The following is an 18,887-nucleotide window of genomic DNA, read 5'->3' as shown; positions in this document are numbered from 1 at the left end:
TAAATTCCCTCATATATGCTTTCGATGAAAACCAAATTTATGTCTTAATGACATGAAATTGTTATGCCCTTAAGTAATTAATTCTACATACTTACTTTCTTTCTGAAATATAACATCATAATTTTTCAGTGATGTTTTTAACAGTGATATACGCAAAGAATTATCATAGTAGTTAAAATAGTTCAATTTAATGCATTTACGTACGTTTTGTATATTTTTTATTTCTTTATAATAAAGTAAAATTTACACGAAATGTATTAAGGTGTTTTACGGCGTAATACAATATGTCTCTGTGTTCTATATTTATTATTATCTCTCTATGTTTAATACCAAATATATTACCAGAATCCATGGTTTCCGAGAAATCTACTCGTTAAACCTGCTATTTAATACCCCTCATTTCAACAGCTGCGACAAATTTGAATATTCGTGGAAAAACCTTTGAAAATGTGGCAGTTTGTTCTATTATATCTTGATTAAAATAATGCACAATGGCCTTTGTTCATTGTTGAAAGCGTTATAATGCAATCACGATGATAGCGAATTGGAATTTTTGTAACAGGAAAAATAACATTTTGTTCAAATGTCGATAGTTAAAAGCCAAGGAAATTGGGATGACGGATGATCTTCATGGTTTTTTCTTTGGTTATCGTAATTCGTTAGTTATTAGACTTATTCCAATTCTTTGGACTCAAGTTAGTCATAGCTTTCTTTCTTTGTTGTATTAATCGTTGTTTCGTGTATCGTCGTAAAAAGACAATTAAGACATGATATCGATAAATCCAGACCCACAAATAACTTAAACATACAGTAAAAGTCGTGTTCAAAAGCGAATTAAGTCAAGCAAAACAGTTAATTTTCTATATAAGGTGCATTTTCTAATATTTAATACTAATCAAAAATAGATAAGTTAAGTAACAAGAGACTGAACTACGGTTTCTACCAAGCTTGTAATAAAAATACTTTATACCTCGCTTATAACAAAAACACTTTATAACTATAGGCTTCAAATCAAAGCAATATTTCACCGTCTCAAAAAAAGCTCAGTTAAATTAGTGTTACTAATGATAAATCAATGTGGAAGCCATTTGTCAGTGGAGATTAAATTTGATAGTTGAGTGAGGGTACTTGATCACCAGCTGTGAGTTCCTCTGTAATTTGGGGAATAGTTTCGAGTAAACGGCTGAATAGATATCGGAAAGATTGATCGGTTTACTGTGTTAAGGGATGGGAGGTAGCGGGAGCGGGTAAGCTTGTAAATGTTATGAAAAACACACTCGTCTGTTCTTTTTTAAGACAACATCTATGCTAAAAGCTTTTGTTTATTAATTAGTTAGTATAGTTAGTAGTAGTAGTAGTAAGGCACTACTCGTATATGCACTTTGTTTGCCCTTTTTAGTTGTTGATTTTTGTTTTCGAGATTTTAACTATTTTCCTGCTAAGTTCAGTTCAGTGGTTAAGTTATCCAAAAATGTGACGAACTGATAGATAGCCAGATTCTTGTATTACCAAAAATAGCTGAATTTATTACTGACCACGTTACTAAAGTCAATATAGAAACACCATTGTTCGAACTACAGAGAACGGTCGAATAAAACATTTAACCGCTCACGCTACCGCCTATAACTTCCACCACCATCTAACAATAACAACTCAAGAGCAAACTCAAACGAAATAACAGGTTATCACTCAAAACTAAACTATAGTTAGCGGAGGTTTAACTATCGGTTGGACTAAACGTTAGTAAACAATACTTAAACCTGGGTTTATGATTAATCGAGTTGTGCCTACTTTTGGGCTATGTTGTTGTTAGTTAAAATTTGTCTTTATGTATAAGAGCTGTTATTTGAAAGACATTGATCTATGAGTATAATAGATGGGTGGGTCCAATGTTTGTTTGTTTTTATAAAAAGTTGTTTGTAATGAATAGTGTCGATACATTTTCGTATTTGTCGTAGAAATATTTAGAAAATATTAACTAGAACTAAGTAAGTGTATTTTGCAGAGTGATAGGAAAGGGGTATTTAGTACATGAAGGTGAAAATAGCCTTACGATATCATGAAATCATTATTAGTATGTTTAGTTCATATTTAGGATCGAAAATATTACTATTTTAAAAATTCGAAAACATTATTATTTGCCCACAACTTCATATAAGTGTTTTATGACAACGCACAGAATTATTTCAACTTTATTATACTTTGGCCCTAAATGCGTAAAAAACAGACGAATAGACAAACGGCATAATAATTTCGTTTGTACAAAATCTGGCCATTTCTTTTCATTCAATACGAATAGAGAACTCGCCTTCTTTAAAACTCAAAGCCAGTTTTAAAAATATTAAATAAAATGTAAAAACAGGGGGAAAGTTTTTGCAAAAATAAACGTTTTCTTAGAGCTGAGAATGGTTGGAAGATGAAAATAATCCCGAGTCCTTTCGTCAACTTGAGAACTAATTCAATAAGACTCTGTTACTACTGCGAGTTCTCCCGTTTCCGTTGTATGGTGTAAGTACAAACTAAATAAGTATCTAAATGATATTATCAAATAACTGGTTGATTGTTTGTAAATTAATGATTAGGTACGTAATAATCGGTTGCTGATTTGTAAATAAATGATTAGGGAAGGTTTCTTAGTCTATTGTTGGCCAAAAGATCTCATTTGCCATTTCGGAATTCCTATGTGCTTTTTTTATCGGGAAAAATGTTTTTGTTCTTAGAATAGAATATGTGGTCTATAAATGTTTTTTCTAAATATCCTAGGGTTAAGTAAAGGTTAGTAAGTTTAAGCTTTAGTTTAAGTTTAGTTTTTCACTTAAAATTTCACGCTAGTTTTGTTTCGCAGATTCCCTTCAATTGCAGTTCTAGCAAAAAAATTAATAAATTATTTGAACACTTACAAAGCCGACATCTGAATTTAGGCTTTAAGTATAAGTACATATATTCCTATCAATCATAGTTTTCCCATGATATTTTTGTATTTACGACATGTTTTGAAAACATCGTTAGGAAACCTGCAGGCCTTAAAGTTGTATAAACAGTTGTTGAAAGGGAAGCAAGTTTGCCAACTTGCTCGTGGCCGGCGTGGCGGACTGTAGTCTAACTCCTCTCATATTGAGAGAAGATCTCGACTGGAGGACAGATGTAAGTTTTGTATACAAATAATAAGAAGAAGTAATGAAATCTTTTAATTTAAGTAACCCAAAATTTTTATATTCCACTAATCCGACTATGGTACTGATGTTACAAAAGCAAAAGTTTATTTTGTAGATAAATAAAAGTTTGTTACTCTTTCTCGTAAAATTTGCTGGTAATATCCCTCATTCCGGGAGGAGACCCACGTCCAGCAGTGGGACCTTAATCGGTTAAATGTATTTTTTTATTATTATTATAGTATCCAAACTGATTATGATGAAATTAAAAACGCGTATAGGTAACATGATTATCTGTACACACTTTTCTGTTTTATACGAACAGAGTCTCAGGCAATAGCTATTCAAAACTAAAGGCATTTGCGTAATTCTGATCACTCTTAATAAACTACAAACTAACATTAATTCTACACATATAACCTATCACTGCCAAACAAATAAAAAAACTGCCCCAGTTCTTTCAATTTGCAACGAAAACAAGATTTTATGCCTCAAAGTTTCTAGTACTCTAGTGTTCAAAGTTAGATGTCCTAAAAGTTCGCTTCCTCTTTTCACTTGAGCGTCATTGATGCGGAATGATTACATTGGTTTCGACAACCGCTCTTTGTTTCCAACTCACAATGCGTTTGAAGATAACCCGCGCCGACAGATTTGCAGTTAAGTTTGTCGGTAGTTCGTTCTAGATATTTATTACCTTTCAAAAAATATATGGTATGGAAACCAATATAGCATAAGTATTTGCATAAAACTAAGTTGTTTCAAATATGTTCTATAACTTAAAAAAACGGTGTATTACTCAAATGGATAGCATAAACAAAAAATCTTAGATTCTATACTATCCTTGTTACATTGCAATCCACGACCTTAATATTAAAAAAGAAAAGAACAACTCTTTAATTACAACTAATAGGTTACTTAATGAGAACGTACTGAATTTTAGGTTGACCTGAAATACGTAAAAGGATATACATAACTGACTTTAAAAGCATTCATTTCATTTATAGATATTCCAAATTTACTATTACGAAATCTTTATCAGTTTCAATCTTATTTTACCTATTTTAAGCATAAAAGAAATCATTGTTACAACTTCGCCATATTTACTTTCAAATTCTACTAATTTTAAACGTAAATAGTACCTACCCGTAATGCATTTACTTTTATAAGCCGAAGTTAACCAAATTAGATGTCTAATATGTGGCGTAGAAGTCCCAGTCGCAAATTGGTTGTAAACACGCAAATTTACTGAGTACATATATCTTGTGTATCTTCTTGTGGGTGCAGGAGTTGGCGTAGAAGTCCCAGTCGCAAATTGGTTGTAAACACGCAAATTTACTGAGTACATATATCTTGTGTATCTTCTTGTGGGTGCAGGAGTTAATTAAAATAGTATATTTGATTTTAAAATTATTTTGATTAGTGGTTGGTTTGTTGACGGATGTTGACACCGTTTACTGTCCCGTAAATCATTCATCTATCATCATTATTGTTTTAAATTAAACGACACACTACATTCAGCGAGAAAGATATTTGTACTTTATTCGAAATAGGAGTAGCGCGTTTTTCTACCACTATTGACTATCGACAACCAGGTAGCAATCGATACATTTTGTATGAAAATGTGATTAGCGCCTTTAACGGGTGCCGTAGAGAGTATTTTCGCACTTTTAATGAAAAACTCTCGATACTGGATAGTATCGACCATAGCGAATACTCTCTCTAGACCATAGAGAATGCTCTACTGTTCTAAAATCTTAGATCGTAATCCATACCTAGATATTAGAAAATTTATGAAACCAGGGTAAATTAAAATACCTAAGCCTACGCTTTTTGTAGGCGTGATTTATACGACCTTTGTGGCATTTAGAAACGTAAAAATCCTCTCAAAATGCCCTGTAGCTTCTCACAAAGACTTAAAGTCAGATCTAAATCACTTTCTAGACCGACTTTAAGATTTATCACACGCAGAACACGTAACCTTATCTTAAAACAGATCGAGATTCTCGTAAATTTCTAGACTAACATAGTCTAGTCTAGATTTTAGCTCAAATAATTGAGCCTCTTTGATTGTTAGAACAAATTTGTCTTAGTTTTAGTATTCAAAGCTTTTCAAGATATTCGACCCATTAAACATTCAATTAAGACGATAAAGCATTTTATCAAACTAAGTAATTTTATTCCCAATTAGAATCTTTTTTCGATGTAAACCTCTTTATAAAATAATAGAAAAAAAAGAGCCATCAACGTTCCAATTTCGATTTGAAATAAATTCGAACTAACGAAGTACTTAATTCAGTAGTCCATCCAATTCTAAATTCAAAATGTTTCCGCTTGAACTACGGCATATCATAACCGACAAACTCTAGTTAGTTACGACAAACAGCGTTGGTGTTCTCTTTCTAACTTGTGTTTTGCGTATCTTTCGTCTCGCTCTACATTAATGACGTTCGTGTGGACGTTAATGGGTGATCATTAGGTAATTTGACCGCGAGGGTCCGTTCATGACGGTCACGGTCCGGGAACGCTTTGATGCGGTCTGACCCCTACTTGCAATGATATCTTAGATTTGTCAGTCTCTATACGCGGTTTTAGGGTCATGTAAATTTGTCTAATTCAATTAGATAGTGGGTCACTTTGATAATAATTTGATAGAAGGGTTCTTTTGAAATGATATGGACTAAGTTATCAGGACTGTTTTGAAGAGTAACATATGTAAGTTTATACAAATATTTTGCCACAGCCCTTCTGGAAACCGCTTTAGGCGAAGCATAAAAAACCAACACAAAAACTTTATGTATGTCGTCTGAATTAATTTACGAAAAAAATTTAATGAATTCATAATATAATTAAAATCAATGGATTTTTGTAATATTTTTTTAAACAGTGAATGACTGCCGAACCGTTAATGCTAAGTTTAAAGTATTCATTTCAATATCCTCCTTCGAAGCGTACTAGCGTAACAGATATATCTTACTAATATTATAAATGCGAAAGTTAAGTTATATGTATGTATATTTGTAACTCATTCACGCAAAAACTACTGAACAGATTTTCATGAAAATAGATCCACATATAAAGTTTACACACTATAATAACACAGCACACTTTTTTATCCGCGGGAAATCTATTTACGCGGACGAAGTCTTGAACAGACGCTAGTATAACATATAATCAAATAGTTATTGTCTATATAAAACTAAGTAAAACTCACCTTTGACATACAACACGGTAGGTTTAGAGTACTCTGTGCCTATAGAGTTCTCGGCGACGCACTCGAACTTGCCCTGGTCCTCCTCCTCACTCTTCACTATCTGTAGGGTGCCTGGAACAAAGGATAACACTTATTGTACTTACTGTACTGAATTTAAGGGTAGGAGGAAAGTATAGAAGGATTAAAACTGTATTTTTGAGTAATTTGGTGTATTTGGGGTTTAAAATGGGGCGAATAAATTTTTGACAGATATTAGACGTATTTATTTTGCGACTATAATATGTTGTTGGATTTTTTATATTTACGAATACATGTGTAAGTAATTGTACTCAAAACATACGATTTTAAATATTAAAGTGTATAAAATTTGCTCAATATTTTTTCGTAATAAAAAAATCGTATAAGAAAATAATTCTTTATCAACGTTTTTAGGAGGTAGACTCATTTGAATTATGTAACTAAATAAAAAAACTCAATGAATGCTATGAAATTGCTGTATAAAAACGCGTTTTTTACTTGAATTTACAACACACTAAGTTAAAATCACACACACTTTTATTCCTATTTCAACTTTCAACCCTTCGACTCAAAATAGTATAACGTCACAATAATACTATGAAACTATCATAAGAACAAATGTACCTCGAACATTATTACACGTTAGCAAAATTATCTCCACATCAAAATACAGGGGGGTCTTAAAAGCAATTTTATTCACGTCTCGGCAAACATATACAAAGATTTATGGTCTAATAACCCACAGTTTCAAGCCATTAGGGAGTGGGCAGAGGTCGCCCACTCCGGGGGGCCTTTATAGTGTTCTTTAGAGGATATTAAAGTGGTACAATTTTGTTCTGCACACCTGTTTCAGTAACCATCTTTCATTAAAAGTTGAGACGGAGTTAAATACAACTGTTACTTTTTAATCTTCTTGAATAGAGTGTAATGAGTTGAATATACTGAGAAATGAATAAAAAAGCATGATCAAGAGGGACGGTTAAGTATTTTTTATACAGTGAATTCGCATGCGTGACACCTTTCTACATTTTCAAAATTTCACAATTGTTTTTCAAGATTTGTAGATTTACTAAACCTATAGGCATTTGAAATTAAAAAGTATAAATAATTTTAGTTTTGCGTAATTCCAGTTAAAAAATAATACAAGTTGTCGGAGAGAAATTAATATCATATTTTAATCATAACTAAGGCTAAAAGTATATCTTTGACAGTTCCCAGGTCATCTTTACCTCAAAACAAATTAAGTAAAACCCACGCATAGTTTCCACATTACTGAAAACATGCAAAAGGACGAGCTTCAAGTCCCTCGTGTATCAGCTAAGAGATATTGATGTGACAGCCTGTTTGTTCCCAATAACAACACGACGAAAAACAAACCTTATTTACACAAACATAAAGTTATTTTCACTTTAAATACGAATGCGGAATAAATTTGCCTCGATGTCAAGCCCGTCAAAAGTTTAAAGCTGAATGAAACTAGAGGTACAAGTTAGTTGGATGTATTTTTGTACTGGTCCGAGCTAAATGGAGGGTAGTTTAAGAGTATGGGTACTGCAGCTCGATATTCCGAGTATAAATTAGATAAAGGAACTATTTTTACTAGTATATGGAGTATTATAGAGTTTGTAAAGCATTTTTATCAAGCGGTTAGGCCGGGACTCCACCAAAGCGGAGACGAGACGAGCGGAGAGGAGATGTTTTTTAAACAACCAATAGAATTGAGTTATTGACACGTCTCCTCTCCGCTCAGCTTCAGTGGAGATCGCTGTGCGGAGATGTGTAATATTTGTATGTCGCGATATGGAGATGTGAGCTGTGCGCGGACGACGCGCAGTGGAGACGAGAGATGTGAGCGGCGTGCTGTGAGCGATGTCACCCTCCCCCCTCTCGCCCGCTAGCAACCCGCAGAACCCCGCGCGCGCGCCGGCCGGCCATCTTGCTAGTACCGTGCGCGCGAGCACACGCTTTTATCGCACAGCACACAGCACACCGCACACATCTCCGCTTTGGTGGAGTCCCGCGAGCTGAAAAACATCTCTTCTCGCACAGCACACAGCACACCGCACACATCTCTGCTTTGGTGGAGGCCCGGCCTTAGTTTAGTGGCTTCATTATTTCTTGAAATTTAGTTTCTAGTGTAAAGTTAAAACTATGAAAAGATTAGCACGATCTATAACAGCAGTTTTATAAAAGTATGTCGTATTTTCTTCTTACGAATGTAATAAAGAATTTAAAATTCAATGAGAACAAAATCTACATTACATGAAATGCTATCTTTATTAGGGTTTAAACTGGGTTCGTATATTATGTACGTAGATAATTGGCCCGGTGACCATTTTCCAATACGCAACAAAAGCGGATTTTCTTAAAATCATGATAGTCGACAAGAGGCGTGAAGCGCGATCAGTCTTCAAGTGCAATGTATTGCCTCTAAGGCATACGAAATCGAGTATTTCCCGTATAGAAGGCATTTAAGCTGTCAGATCACTACTCGACGCGACTTGAAAATTGTAGGCCGGATTGGCATGTTTTCCTATCTAGATAGTGCTTTGAGCCAAGAGACTACAGAAATATAATTTAAATAACACACATTTTAAGCTGTGGATAATCACAGAACCGGGTAGCAACTGCATCACACTTTTTGTTAAACAACCAACACCAGCTGTGAATGACATAATGAATTCACAAATTACATTACTAAGATCAAAAAGCTTTACAACCAAAAATTCCCCTCAAAACACTAACACAGACATTCTTTTTTCGCAAATGTATGCACCGGACCAAAACAGGGTACTGTCGAAAAACTGAGGGGGTGGAAAAAGGAGAAAAGTCGACCGGTTTCCGCACAAAGAAAATGTAATTACGATGAAACATGGTGTAACGGGGTCGAACGTGATGCGGGGTATAGTGGCCATAGTTTCGATAAATGCTTCGACTTCAAACGTGATACTCGTGAATTAGGAAGGGTTGTGCTTTGTCGACTGCGGATAGAAAATGTTACGGGTCTTTGCGCGGCAAATTGATGTTTTATTGTCGATTCAATTGTGGTAAAAGAGTGATGAAGTCAAATGTTACTTCGAATGTATAGTAGAGTGCACGAGTGTTTTCTTGATCGTTTATGTGCTTGAAAAGAAGGGCTAAAATTTACATCTGTTTTCAGATAACTATTTGTTTATTAATTTTTCATATAGATTAGAAACAGGGCCAAGAAAATAAACCGAAATAGCGAACTAACCAGTGCCTTTAATATACAATTTCTTGAGTTAACACCAATAATATGAATTTATCAAACAGTAATCAAACAAAAAATAATCGCATTGCGTAATAGCAATCGTAATCGAAAACAAAGGACTATGGGCGGAATCGTCCCCACCCATCAACAAAAATGAAATGTAGCTCAATTGATATATCTTGGCAAGACGATATTTTTATACTATGGCGACATTGCCCAAATGCATGGGGTTCTCATAGTATCTTACGTTTAAACAAATATCTCGTTAACGTATTATTGACGACTAATTCCAAAATACATGCTCATTTATTTATTAATTAGTGCACGGACGCCGCATGCACATAAAGATAGCTGGGTACAAAATAACCCTCTCCCCCCGCTCTCCAACCCACGATTTTAGATCTGATCAGATTTCAATCTGCCAGCGCATCTGTTAGACAGCATTATAATTGACGAGTAAAAATAATTATTGGAATATGAAATCAATAACATGTATTAACCATATAATGGAAATGATATAAGTATATACATATGAGTGCCTCTGTGGCGCGGTCGGTAGTATATGCGACTGCGGTGCGAGAGGTCTCGGGTTCGAATCCTGGGTCGGGCCAAACAGTCTTTTCTGAGATTTTCTGTTAAGAATTTCCTAGAGATTGCCCGGAGTTAGGAAGTTGAGGTCGAAGACCTCCGTGCCTCGGAGAGCACGTAAAGCCGTCGGTCCTGCGCCTGACCTCTCACTGGTCGTGTCGGTTATCCGTCCCATCAAACTATGAGAGTGATGGAATAGAGTACCTGTGTATTGTGCACACACTTGGACACTATAAACAAAGTCCGGCACAGATGGCCAGTTTCAATGAAACTGACCGCCGTAGCCGTATATCGGCTAGGAGGACATTATTATACATATGAGTTAGTACTGTAATATAACAATAATGTTAAAATAACTTACAAATGTAAAATAAAAATATACGTTAAATAATAATTACAAATTGTTTTTTTTTTTAATATATATTCCCACTGATTTATCAAAAACAAAGGATTTTAATTAAATAGGGGGCACTTTATGAACACGTTGGTATCAGTTCCATGTTTGTTGGTAGGTGGGGACGGAGCCCATACATTCTTGCCCATAGTCCTTTCCCGTTTATTTCAAAGAGTAACATTAATACAATTTGCGCATACGAATCACAAGAAACAATGACATTTTGAGGCGAGAAAATGAAAATCATAACCGCACCTGTCAGTCCCATGTTGGGCGTCAAAATCCCGGGGAATCCCTGGGCGTTTTGTCCGGTAATGAAATAAAACTAGCCCCGGGATCTTTACGTGGCGGGATTTGGGGATTCCGTGACAGCCGACGATTGCTTGGCAACCAACTGACGAAGGTCGTTCGCTTCTTGAATTTGCGACAATTGTTCTTATTGGAGTTAGACGCCATTTTTGAGGTAGTTATGAGTTTTGTTATGGAATTTTCCGGGAGAGATACTGTTTAACGATTATTAGGGGGAGGGGGGAGGGGGTAATGTGACGTGTCGTTGAAGGAGAAGCGTCTTGATAGAGTTGAAGTTTATTATGATCAAGTTGTACATGTTATTATGACCAATTGAGAAGCTGTTATGTATAAATTTCGGCTAGAAAAGTGAATGTATAAATATTTTTGCTACATTTTCGTATTAATAGAAAGCTATCAATAAGATGAAAGTAAATCCGTTTCGGTTTGGAACGCATTCATACATAAAACATTGCGCATTCGACCATTTCAGTCGTAAGTCGGCTTTCAGGCCTATATGGTGGCGTGTGGCTCAAAAATAATAATGAAATAAAAATAATAATATTTATTTTCTACGGGCTGGTTTTTCTTTTATTTGGACTTAAGTAAAATACAATACTCATTAAAACTGTATTAAACGAAATATAGCAACAAAATCGCCACTGTACACAATTGAGTCAAGATTCTATACTCATAATCATTAATTTACTATTTTCTGCCCGCGACTTCATCCGGGTAGATTTTCTTTGGTAAAAAGTGTTCTATGTGTCGATCTGAGCACCACAGTTTTCTTTTGAATTCCTTCAAAATTTTTTGCATGACACAATTTTCCCCATTCATAATTTTATTATGAAGAGAGCTTAACGAGTGAACGATATTGTAATTATTTAAATATGTTCATTTATGTGTGTGTTTCTATACAGTGTGCATAAAACCATGACAAGCACACACAGACGTACAAACGTGAGACAGTTGTTTGTGCATGCGCTCTGTGATTGTAATGACATTGCGTACGACACGCTAGCGAGAACAAGTGGTAGGCGATCGAGAAAAAATGTGAGGTTCCAGTGAGTAATATTAATCTCGAATGTATACCTAATTTTAATTACCAATAAATTCGAGATTCATATTATTAACTGGAACCTGGCTAGTTTTATCAGTAGTTAGTTATATGAAGGTCAGTTTTAGACTTACAATATATTGTACATGCGATTTTCTACCCCTGCAGAGTAGCTATCGAGAATTGTTTATAAGGAAATTTGGTCTGCGCCTTTACCAGGTTTTGAAAAGCTTTTTGAATCGCGTTACATGATATCTTAAATACTTGATTGAAGATTTTACCATATTACCAGTGCTTCAGAGTTATTGTAATGCTTCGTGTAAAGGTCAAACGTCAAAGTTTTTTCGAATCTCTCAAACAAATTCATTAATTCAATGCCAAATTTAAAATATCTTTTCTACAAAATTAACGTTGACGACGACCAAAAGTTCCGGTTCCAGTTTCATAGGCAGTGCGTAATTATCCAATACACCATAATATATGGTTTAAAATATCGCTACCGCTTCCGCCTGTAGCTTGTCCTGCGCCCGCAGGTGTCGGCGACTCAAAGGCGCTTCGTTGAGAAGCTCTCGACTGCCTTGTTTCGCCGCTCTTTGATGCGCCGCACGATACCTCTCATATACGTATCGCTAACATTGACCACATTTTGTTATTTATTTATAACATTTTCTATGAGAACTTAAAGCTTTTGTTCTAATATTGTAAAAAAGTAATTTTTTGTTTGTTTTCGGACATATTTTCCAAAATTGCAGAAGTTCAAAAATATTGATCCAGAAAGTCTATGTGATTGTACCTGCTTAATATTTTCTTAAAACATATTTAATTGATAGTTTTGGTCTCATCTAATAAAAGTTTCAAAAGTCCAGGTTAACCATGATGAACATGAAAATGTAGTACTAAAATCCCCTTTCACAAGATATTCTTCACGTACACAACACACTTTATTCTCAATAAACAGCACTCGAAGTAAACAGGCGATTACATATAAGATTTCCTCTCTACATTTCAAAAGGATTTCTATTTCCACAAAGTATTGCATCAGTACCCCTTTACCGCGCGCCGAACCGATCTCAATACGACTGCATACTCAACTCATATATACTACGCCACGTCAATTAGCCACCCTATTCACAATCCTTTCATATTAGAATCATTCATAGCGATCTTTTTGATCGTATTCTATCTATTCAGTCTAAAGTCGCCTGGGCCGTGAATAAACAGACTAAATTCACGAATAAATCACGAGGATTTAGATCGCTTGAAATTCTATAGACCGGTCTCAGTTGACAACGCCATCTACCCTACTCATGGCGAAGCTGTAATAATAGCCGTCTAGACCGGTATAGCCCACCTCTAGGCATTCTGTTTATAGTGCGTTGACGTGACCAAATTGTGTAAAGATGTCCCTTTACCTCGCCAAAATGCGACCCCTAATAAAATCGTTTTGTTGTTTATCAGTAGGAACCTTTTAGAGTTATTTTAGGTAAAGATGTTAAGGTGTATTCATGTTCCGTTCAATTTATTTGGGTCGAATTTGTGTCTATATAATATGGGCAAATTGTTGTTGCTTTACACTTCCATTCAGATTTAAACACTTTTTATAGATAGCATATAAAATAATTGTAGAAAGTAGTAATTTTTATAAAACAACTGTTAACATTGCAAAATTTCATGAATATACTCCAGAAAACACAATCTCAGTTTCCCAAATTGCAGTACGTAAACATGTTAGAATTGTGCCAGAGATACACATCACGTGACGGCGCGGCGTGACGTGTGGTGAATGTGTTTCCGTCGCCCACCTAACATCTAATGGGCAAGTTGGTGCGGTCGCTCGCAATGTGACGACAAAATACGTCAACAGACAGCAGGGGGGCGTAATTAAAAGAAAAATAAGCGCTATTCATAAACGTCGGACGGAATAGCTGGGTCGTTGTGGTATTATATTACGGCCACTTTACACGGACCTCTCTCGGCCCCTTCATATCTGAGAACAACAAGCGGGATAGCCTACGGTCAGTCGGTGGTAGAGCTCAAGATATAATAGCCATCGAAGCTTTATCACACAGGCTCGTTTAATCTAGCTCTTAGGACGGGAGGACAGCAGGAAAGGTTTACTTTACGCCCCACAGGGGTTGATTAAGCGATATAAGGTGATCTTATTTTCTTGAGACACTTATGAGACCATCTTTCGTTGTCTTAATGAACGTCACATAAAGTATAATTGTGTTGAGTGATTTATTTTGGTATATTATTCGGGAGACGGGGATTACGCGGGTGCCTTTTAACTTAGTTCCTTAAGTGTCGTAAGGAACGCCCGAAGCGATAATGATTAAGCGGATTTGGAATGTATAGCCGAAGTTGGAGTGTGTGGAAACGGCGCGTTCGGTTAAATGACTATGAAGTGATTTACTATTTGTGTACGTTTGTTCTATTTAAAATGGCCCATGGATGGTTTGAGCTGGGCTTCTGTTCGTATGTTTTATATTTCATTTATACGGAAGTTTGCGACGATGGGTGTATGTCTGCTACTCTTTCTAAAAACTCTTTCTTAGGATTTTTATATGATAATTGAGTAGATATTTGGCCCAATAGTGACCAACATTTAAAAACGATATGGGTTTGCCTAGTGTGGGGACCACGGAATATTTCTAATGCTACCATAGTAACATGCAAAATAAATAATTTTAGTAGCTGTAAGATAAAAATTATAAGTAATTGTAATTTGCATTTTTAATTATTGATAGAAAAATAAATTCAAGAATTCACTAGTCTTTCTAGTCGCCTCAAAATTTCTAGCCAAGATTATATTCTTAAATAATAATAAAATAAAATAGTGTTAATATTTAACGGTAATATCTGTTTTACGAGCGAATATAAAGACTTTCATTACTAAAAGATAATGGCCGCCATTAATTATACTTATAAAACTAAGTTATATTCTTATACATTGAGGAAGAAATTACTACTATTATATAAAAACTCATTACTGGCTCTCTATTAGCCACAGATCTAGGCAAAATATGTGTGGGGCCTTTAAGGCTAAAATAGTAACAATTTTGAGCAAAAAAACATAACGTAATCTTGCAAATATAGTTGATTGTATAATTATATGGGACAAATAGGAATTAAAAAAATAAAAGCAAAAAACATATCGTGTTTTTTTTTTTTTGGAAAGAATATAAACAATAAGACTACGAACTCTACCATCCATATGATTTATCTATAAAGTTTTATACCATATTTCCAAATAGTAACCTTTTTTTAGCATAAATTGCTTGCAAGCTTGTGATATCGACAGTCACACAATTGTAAAATCGCAACAACTTTTATATAAAATTAATATGAAAAATAATAAAAACAGATAATAACTAAATCTCTGTATAAAATGCACATTCTTTCGTAAATCCACAAAACACAGACGTTGAAAAACTTAAACCCCTGGATGTGACAAGTGGGCGGAGCGTACCTAGCGGACCTTAATCAACGTACCCGTTGTTATTATTGTTCGAATTAAGACCCAGCTTTTTGCTTGAACAACAGAGAACCATGGTCCCATTCAAAGTTGAGGGTTAAGCATTTGTATGTTAATGAATCGTAATCTCACGGCGGAGCTCGCAATGATTGCGTGTCTCTGTGTTTGTTTGTGTGTTGCAGATATAATAATGCTGGAAGCGGTAAGTGATGTTTTTCGTATGTTTTATTAGGTAAAAGGTGGATTTCATGTGTGTTTACTGGAAATAGTCGTTTATTTGTGTGTTTTCCTAAAGAATTTTTATAAAGGAAAGTGGACCCGTTTATTTACAAGTTTTAAGTATGATTTAACCATGATTTTTAACGTTATTCTATTTAATAATACTGTTTTAGCGTGCGTCAGGTCTGGTTGTCCTTCAACACAGATATATTTAACATAAATAATGGTTCTATTTAAAAATACTTCTATAAGAGACTAATAAAATAGTTTTCAACTAAGAATCATTTCATTAAACGTACAGTTATATTAATGGTACCTTAAACCCAAAATACATAACGCACAGAGCAGTGAATATCAAAGCATCATAATATTTGCTATTGTTACACATGGAGACAGACACCACAACGATCCCTACATACTTACAAACATGAATAATATTTACCATCAACTTTACCTCACAAAATTGAATTTTCAGTAATATTTCGCGTCTAACATCACAGGGCATTACCATATTTTGTACATTATAATAATTTTCACATTTAACCAGTATCTTTTACAGAGGTCCGCCTAGTAATACGAGGTATATAGATAACTTTTGATAACATCGGCCGACATTCGACCAAATTGGCCTTACGAAAATATAGTATTATTCATGAATTCTATCGCTATATATTACAAAATGTTTTTTTGGTATAAAAGAGTAATTCGGGTAAAGGTTTGTACACGTATTAGTATTTACTTGTAATAATCGTTTAGATTAATGTTCAATACTCCATGACGGGATTAATTACTTGCAGTTCCTGTGGCCACTTTCGTATATTTTTACACTAAGAGCATTTCTATTATATTAACTTAATAGGGATAATGTGTAGTTAATTTTAAGTATAAGTAGAAATTAAGTATTAATTATTACTCCCTTTACTTGATGAATTTTGAAGCAACTAGTTATTATGATTATGCTGAGATATTGGTCATGAAAGAAGTCTTTTTAGTGAGCTAATATTGTCATATTACTGAACAAAATGAATAACATAAACCATAGTCTTTATGAAGTCAAGTTAAAAGTAATTTTACCTCCACGAATTGTACTGAAATATTGCAGGAAGTGTTATAGAAAGAGTTTGATTTATAACAGGATGTACGGGTCATTATTCAACGCGTGAGCATCCTGACACACTCTGTCTACAATATCTTGAAGTCGACGTGAAAATATAGTTCCTTCAGTAAATATATGTGGAGCAAGCTTTATGTATTATGAAGAAGGAAGATATGACTTGAGTATGTAAAAGTGAATATGATTTTAGAAGTAAGTGAAAAATGAGGCACTTGTGGCCCTATATCGTGATGTAACGAACGAAACGACTTAACTATTTTTCTAAGAGTGCAATCATAATGCAATTATGTAGTCCTGTTTCTTTCTGTAAGTACTAAGTATGACAGGCTAAGTTCAAATTTCAAGCACTAGCTCTGACATTCGACAACGTCACTCTGCCGGTTATTGTTGAAAAATATCTTAAGCCCAAACACTTCAAATACATAGCCTACACTAATGCTCGGTTTCTGAGTATATTAAGCGGTAGTTTAACTATAAATTGCGTTTTTTTATATGAGTTTAAACGCTATTGAATAGAAAAACTACTGCTAAATGTACCTCAGAAACCGGGGCTTAGTGAATATTACTATTGTGAATTTACTACTGCAGCCCTTACCTGACATAACTTCGAAAACTCACTCGATCTAATTTCGCTTCTATTCTCACCTCACTGCTCTCCCATTATTGTCAGCGTTAGGTTTACTGGTTAATTTACCGCCGTAATAAACCGTCTTTGCGACATTTATAATTACGGTTAATACAAAAAAGATTATTTCCAATAAAGGTTTCCTCTTAAAGGGACGTAAAGTTAACAATACGATGGTTTATGTGGAGCTTAGGTGAAGATTTTTTCTACCGTCTGTTCGTAAAGTAAGATATTTGTAAGGAATGTTAGAGTGATAGTATTATTACATGTTAGTGATAGTGTGACTGACCCTACTACCATGGGATTCATAGCATGGAAGAAAGAGCGAGATAATTAGAGTGATAGTATTCTAATCGATTGATTATATTTGTAATAGATTTATGATAGAGAACGAACGAATTTTGTTTCGTTTTGACATTCAACTATTTTTGAAGTCAAAATAAGTTTAGTTGGTCTATCGTCATTGTGTCTGTGTATTCTCCTGTACGGGGGATTTCCTAAATTCGGAACTAGAATATGATGCGCAAATACGACTTTTATAATTGAAAAAATACGCTAAGGGTGCTTAACAGTTTTTAGAGCATACGATAGCTACTCGGTTGTCGATAGTGGTTTAAAATCGCCTCTACAGCGAGTGATTTAATAAAGTTTCCGTTAGTAATCCTTAGGTACACTTCTACGTTATTTTCTATTCACAGCTTCAGTTCACTAACAAGGAAATATAAAACCGAGCTGAACTTCAGCCGTTAGAAGTTAAAGGGCCAGCACTGAGGTCATACAATATAGTTCAGATAAATGTTTGATAAAGTTTTAAATTGTGGAGAGATGACCCAGTTTAGAGAGCATTGAAGCATGAGTTTGCTGTCTGGGGTTTGAAAACTGTGGCTATTTTACGGAAACTACTATAAAAATATTCTAGGCGAAATAATTGTGTGTGATATCGGTCAAACGCTGCTGGACATTTTTTCTTAGGTGTTCCAGTGCGGTTTAGGTATGAAAAAATAGATAACTGAAAAGTGTTGACATTGAAAATAACGATGCACGATATCTCAGTAATTTCGTTGATAGATTCGTAAATTTCGATTTTACAAATCTACGCTTAATACTGCTTTTGTCTTTATATTAACAGATATTGTGAAAATAATATTAACAGCTATTGTGAAAACATAATACTGCTTTACCCAGGCACTCGATCATGCGCTCTCAAAACCGATCGAACATCAATTTTTCCTAACAAAATATTTTTCCGGCCAATAAATACCCTCCATAATGGCTGAACTACGAAATATTCAAGGCGACCGAGCGAAATAATCTACTCGAATAAATTAAAATTAATTAGATTAAAAGAGCCCACCGTGAGTCGCTCTAACTGAATTTAAATTAATTTCTCACCTTCTGGAGTGCATAATGGAATTAAAATTGAAATTATTAACATTTCAGAATACAGACGGACGGATTTAATTGTTGGTGAATTAAGGAAGATGCGGTTTTATAAATATTTAATGTATGGA

General features: G+C 34.6%; 1 protein-coding gene across 7 annotated transcripts in view; it reads right to left on the bottom strand.

Moving 5' to 3' along the window:
- Lar (tyrosine-protein phosphatase Lar) overlaps positions 1-18,887 on the bottom strand; it is a 430,735-nt gene that overhangs the window by 35,101 nt on the left and 376,747 nt on the right. For all 7 annotated transcript variants that reach the window (XM_076122426.1, XM_076122430.1, XM_076122427.1 and 4 more), the window contains one exon: positions 6,364-6,474. In XM_076122426.1, coding sequence (XP_075978541.1) covers positions 6,364-6,474 — 111 coding nt within the window. The remainder of the gene's footprint in view (positions 1-6,363; positions 6,475-18,887) is intronic.

Source organism: Anticarsia gemmatalis, chromosome 14 (assembly GCF_050436995.1).
Source record: "Anticarsia gemmatalis isolate Benzon Research Colony breed Stoneville strain chromosome 14, ilAntGemm2 primary, whole genome shotgun sequence".
Taxonomy (NCBI): Eukaryota; Metazoa; Arthropoda; class Insecta; order Lepidoptera; family Erebidae; genus Anticarsia; species Anticarsia gemmatalis.
The sequence above is the reverse complement of the archived record's forward strand: the minus strand, read 5'-3'. Positions and strand labels throughout refer to the sequence as shown.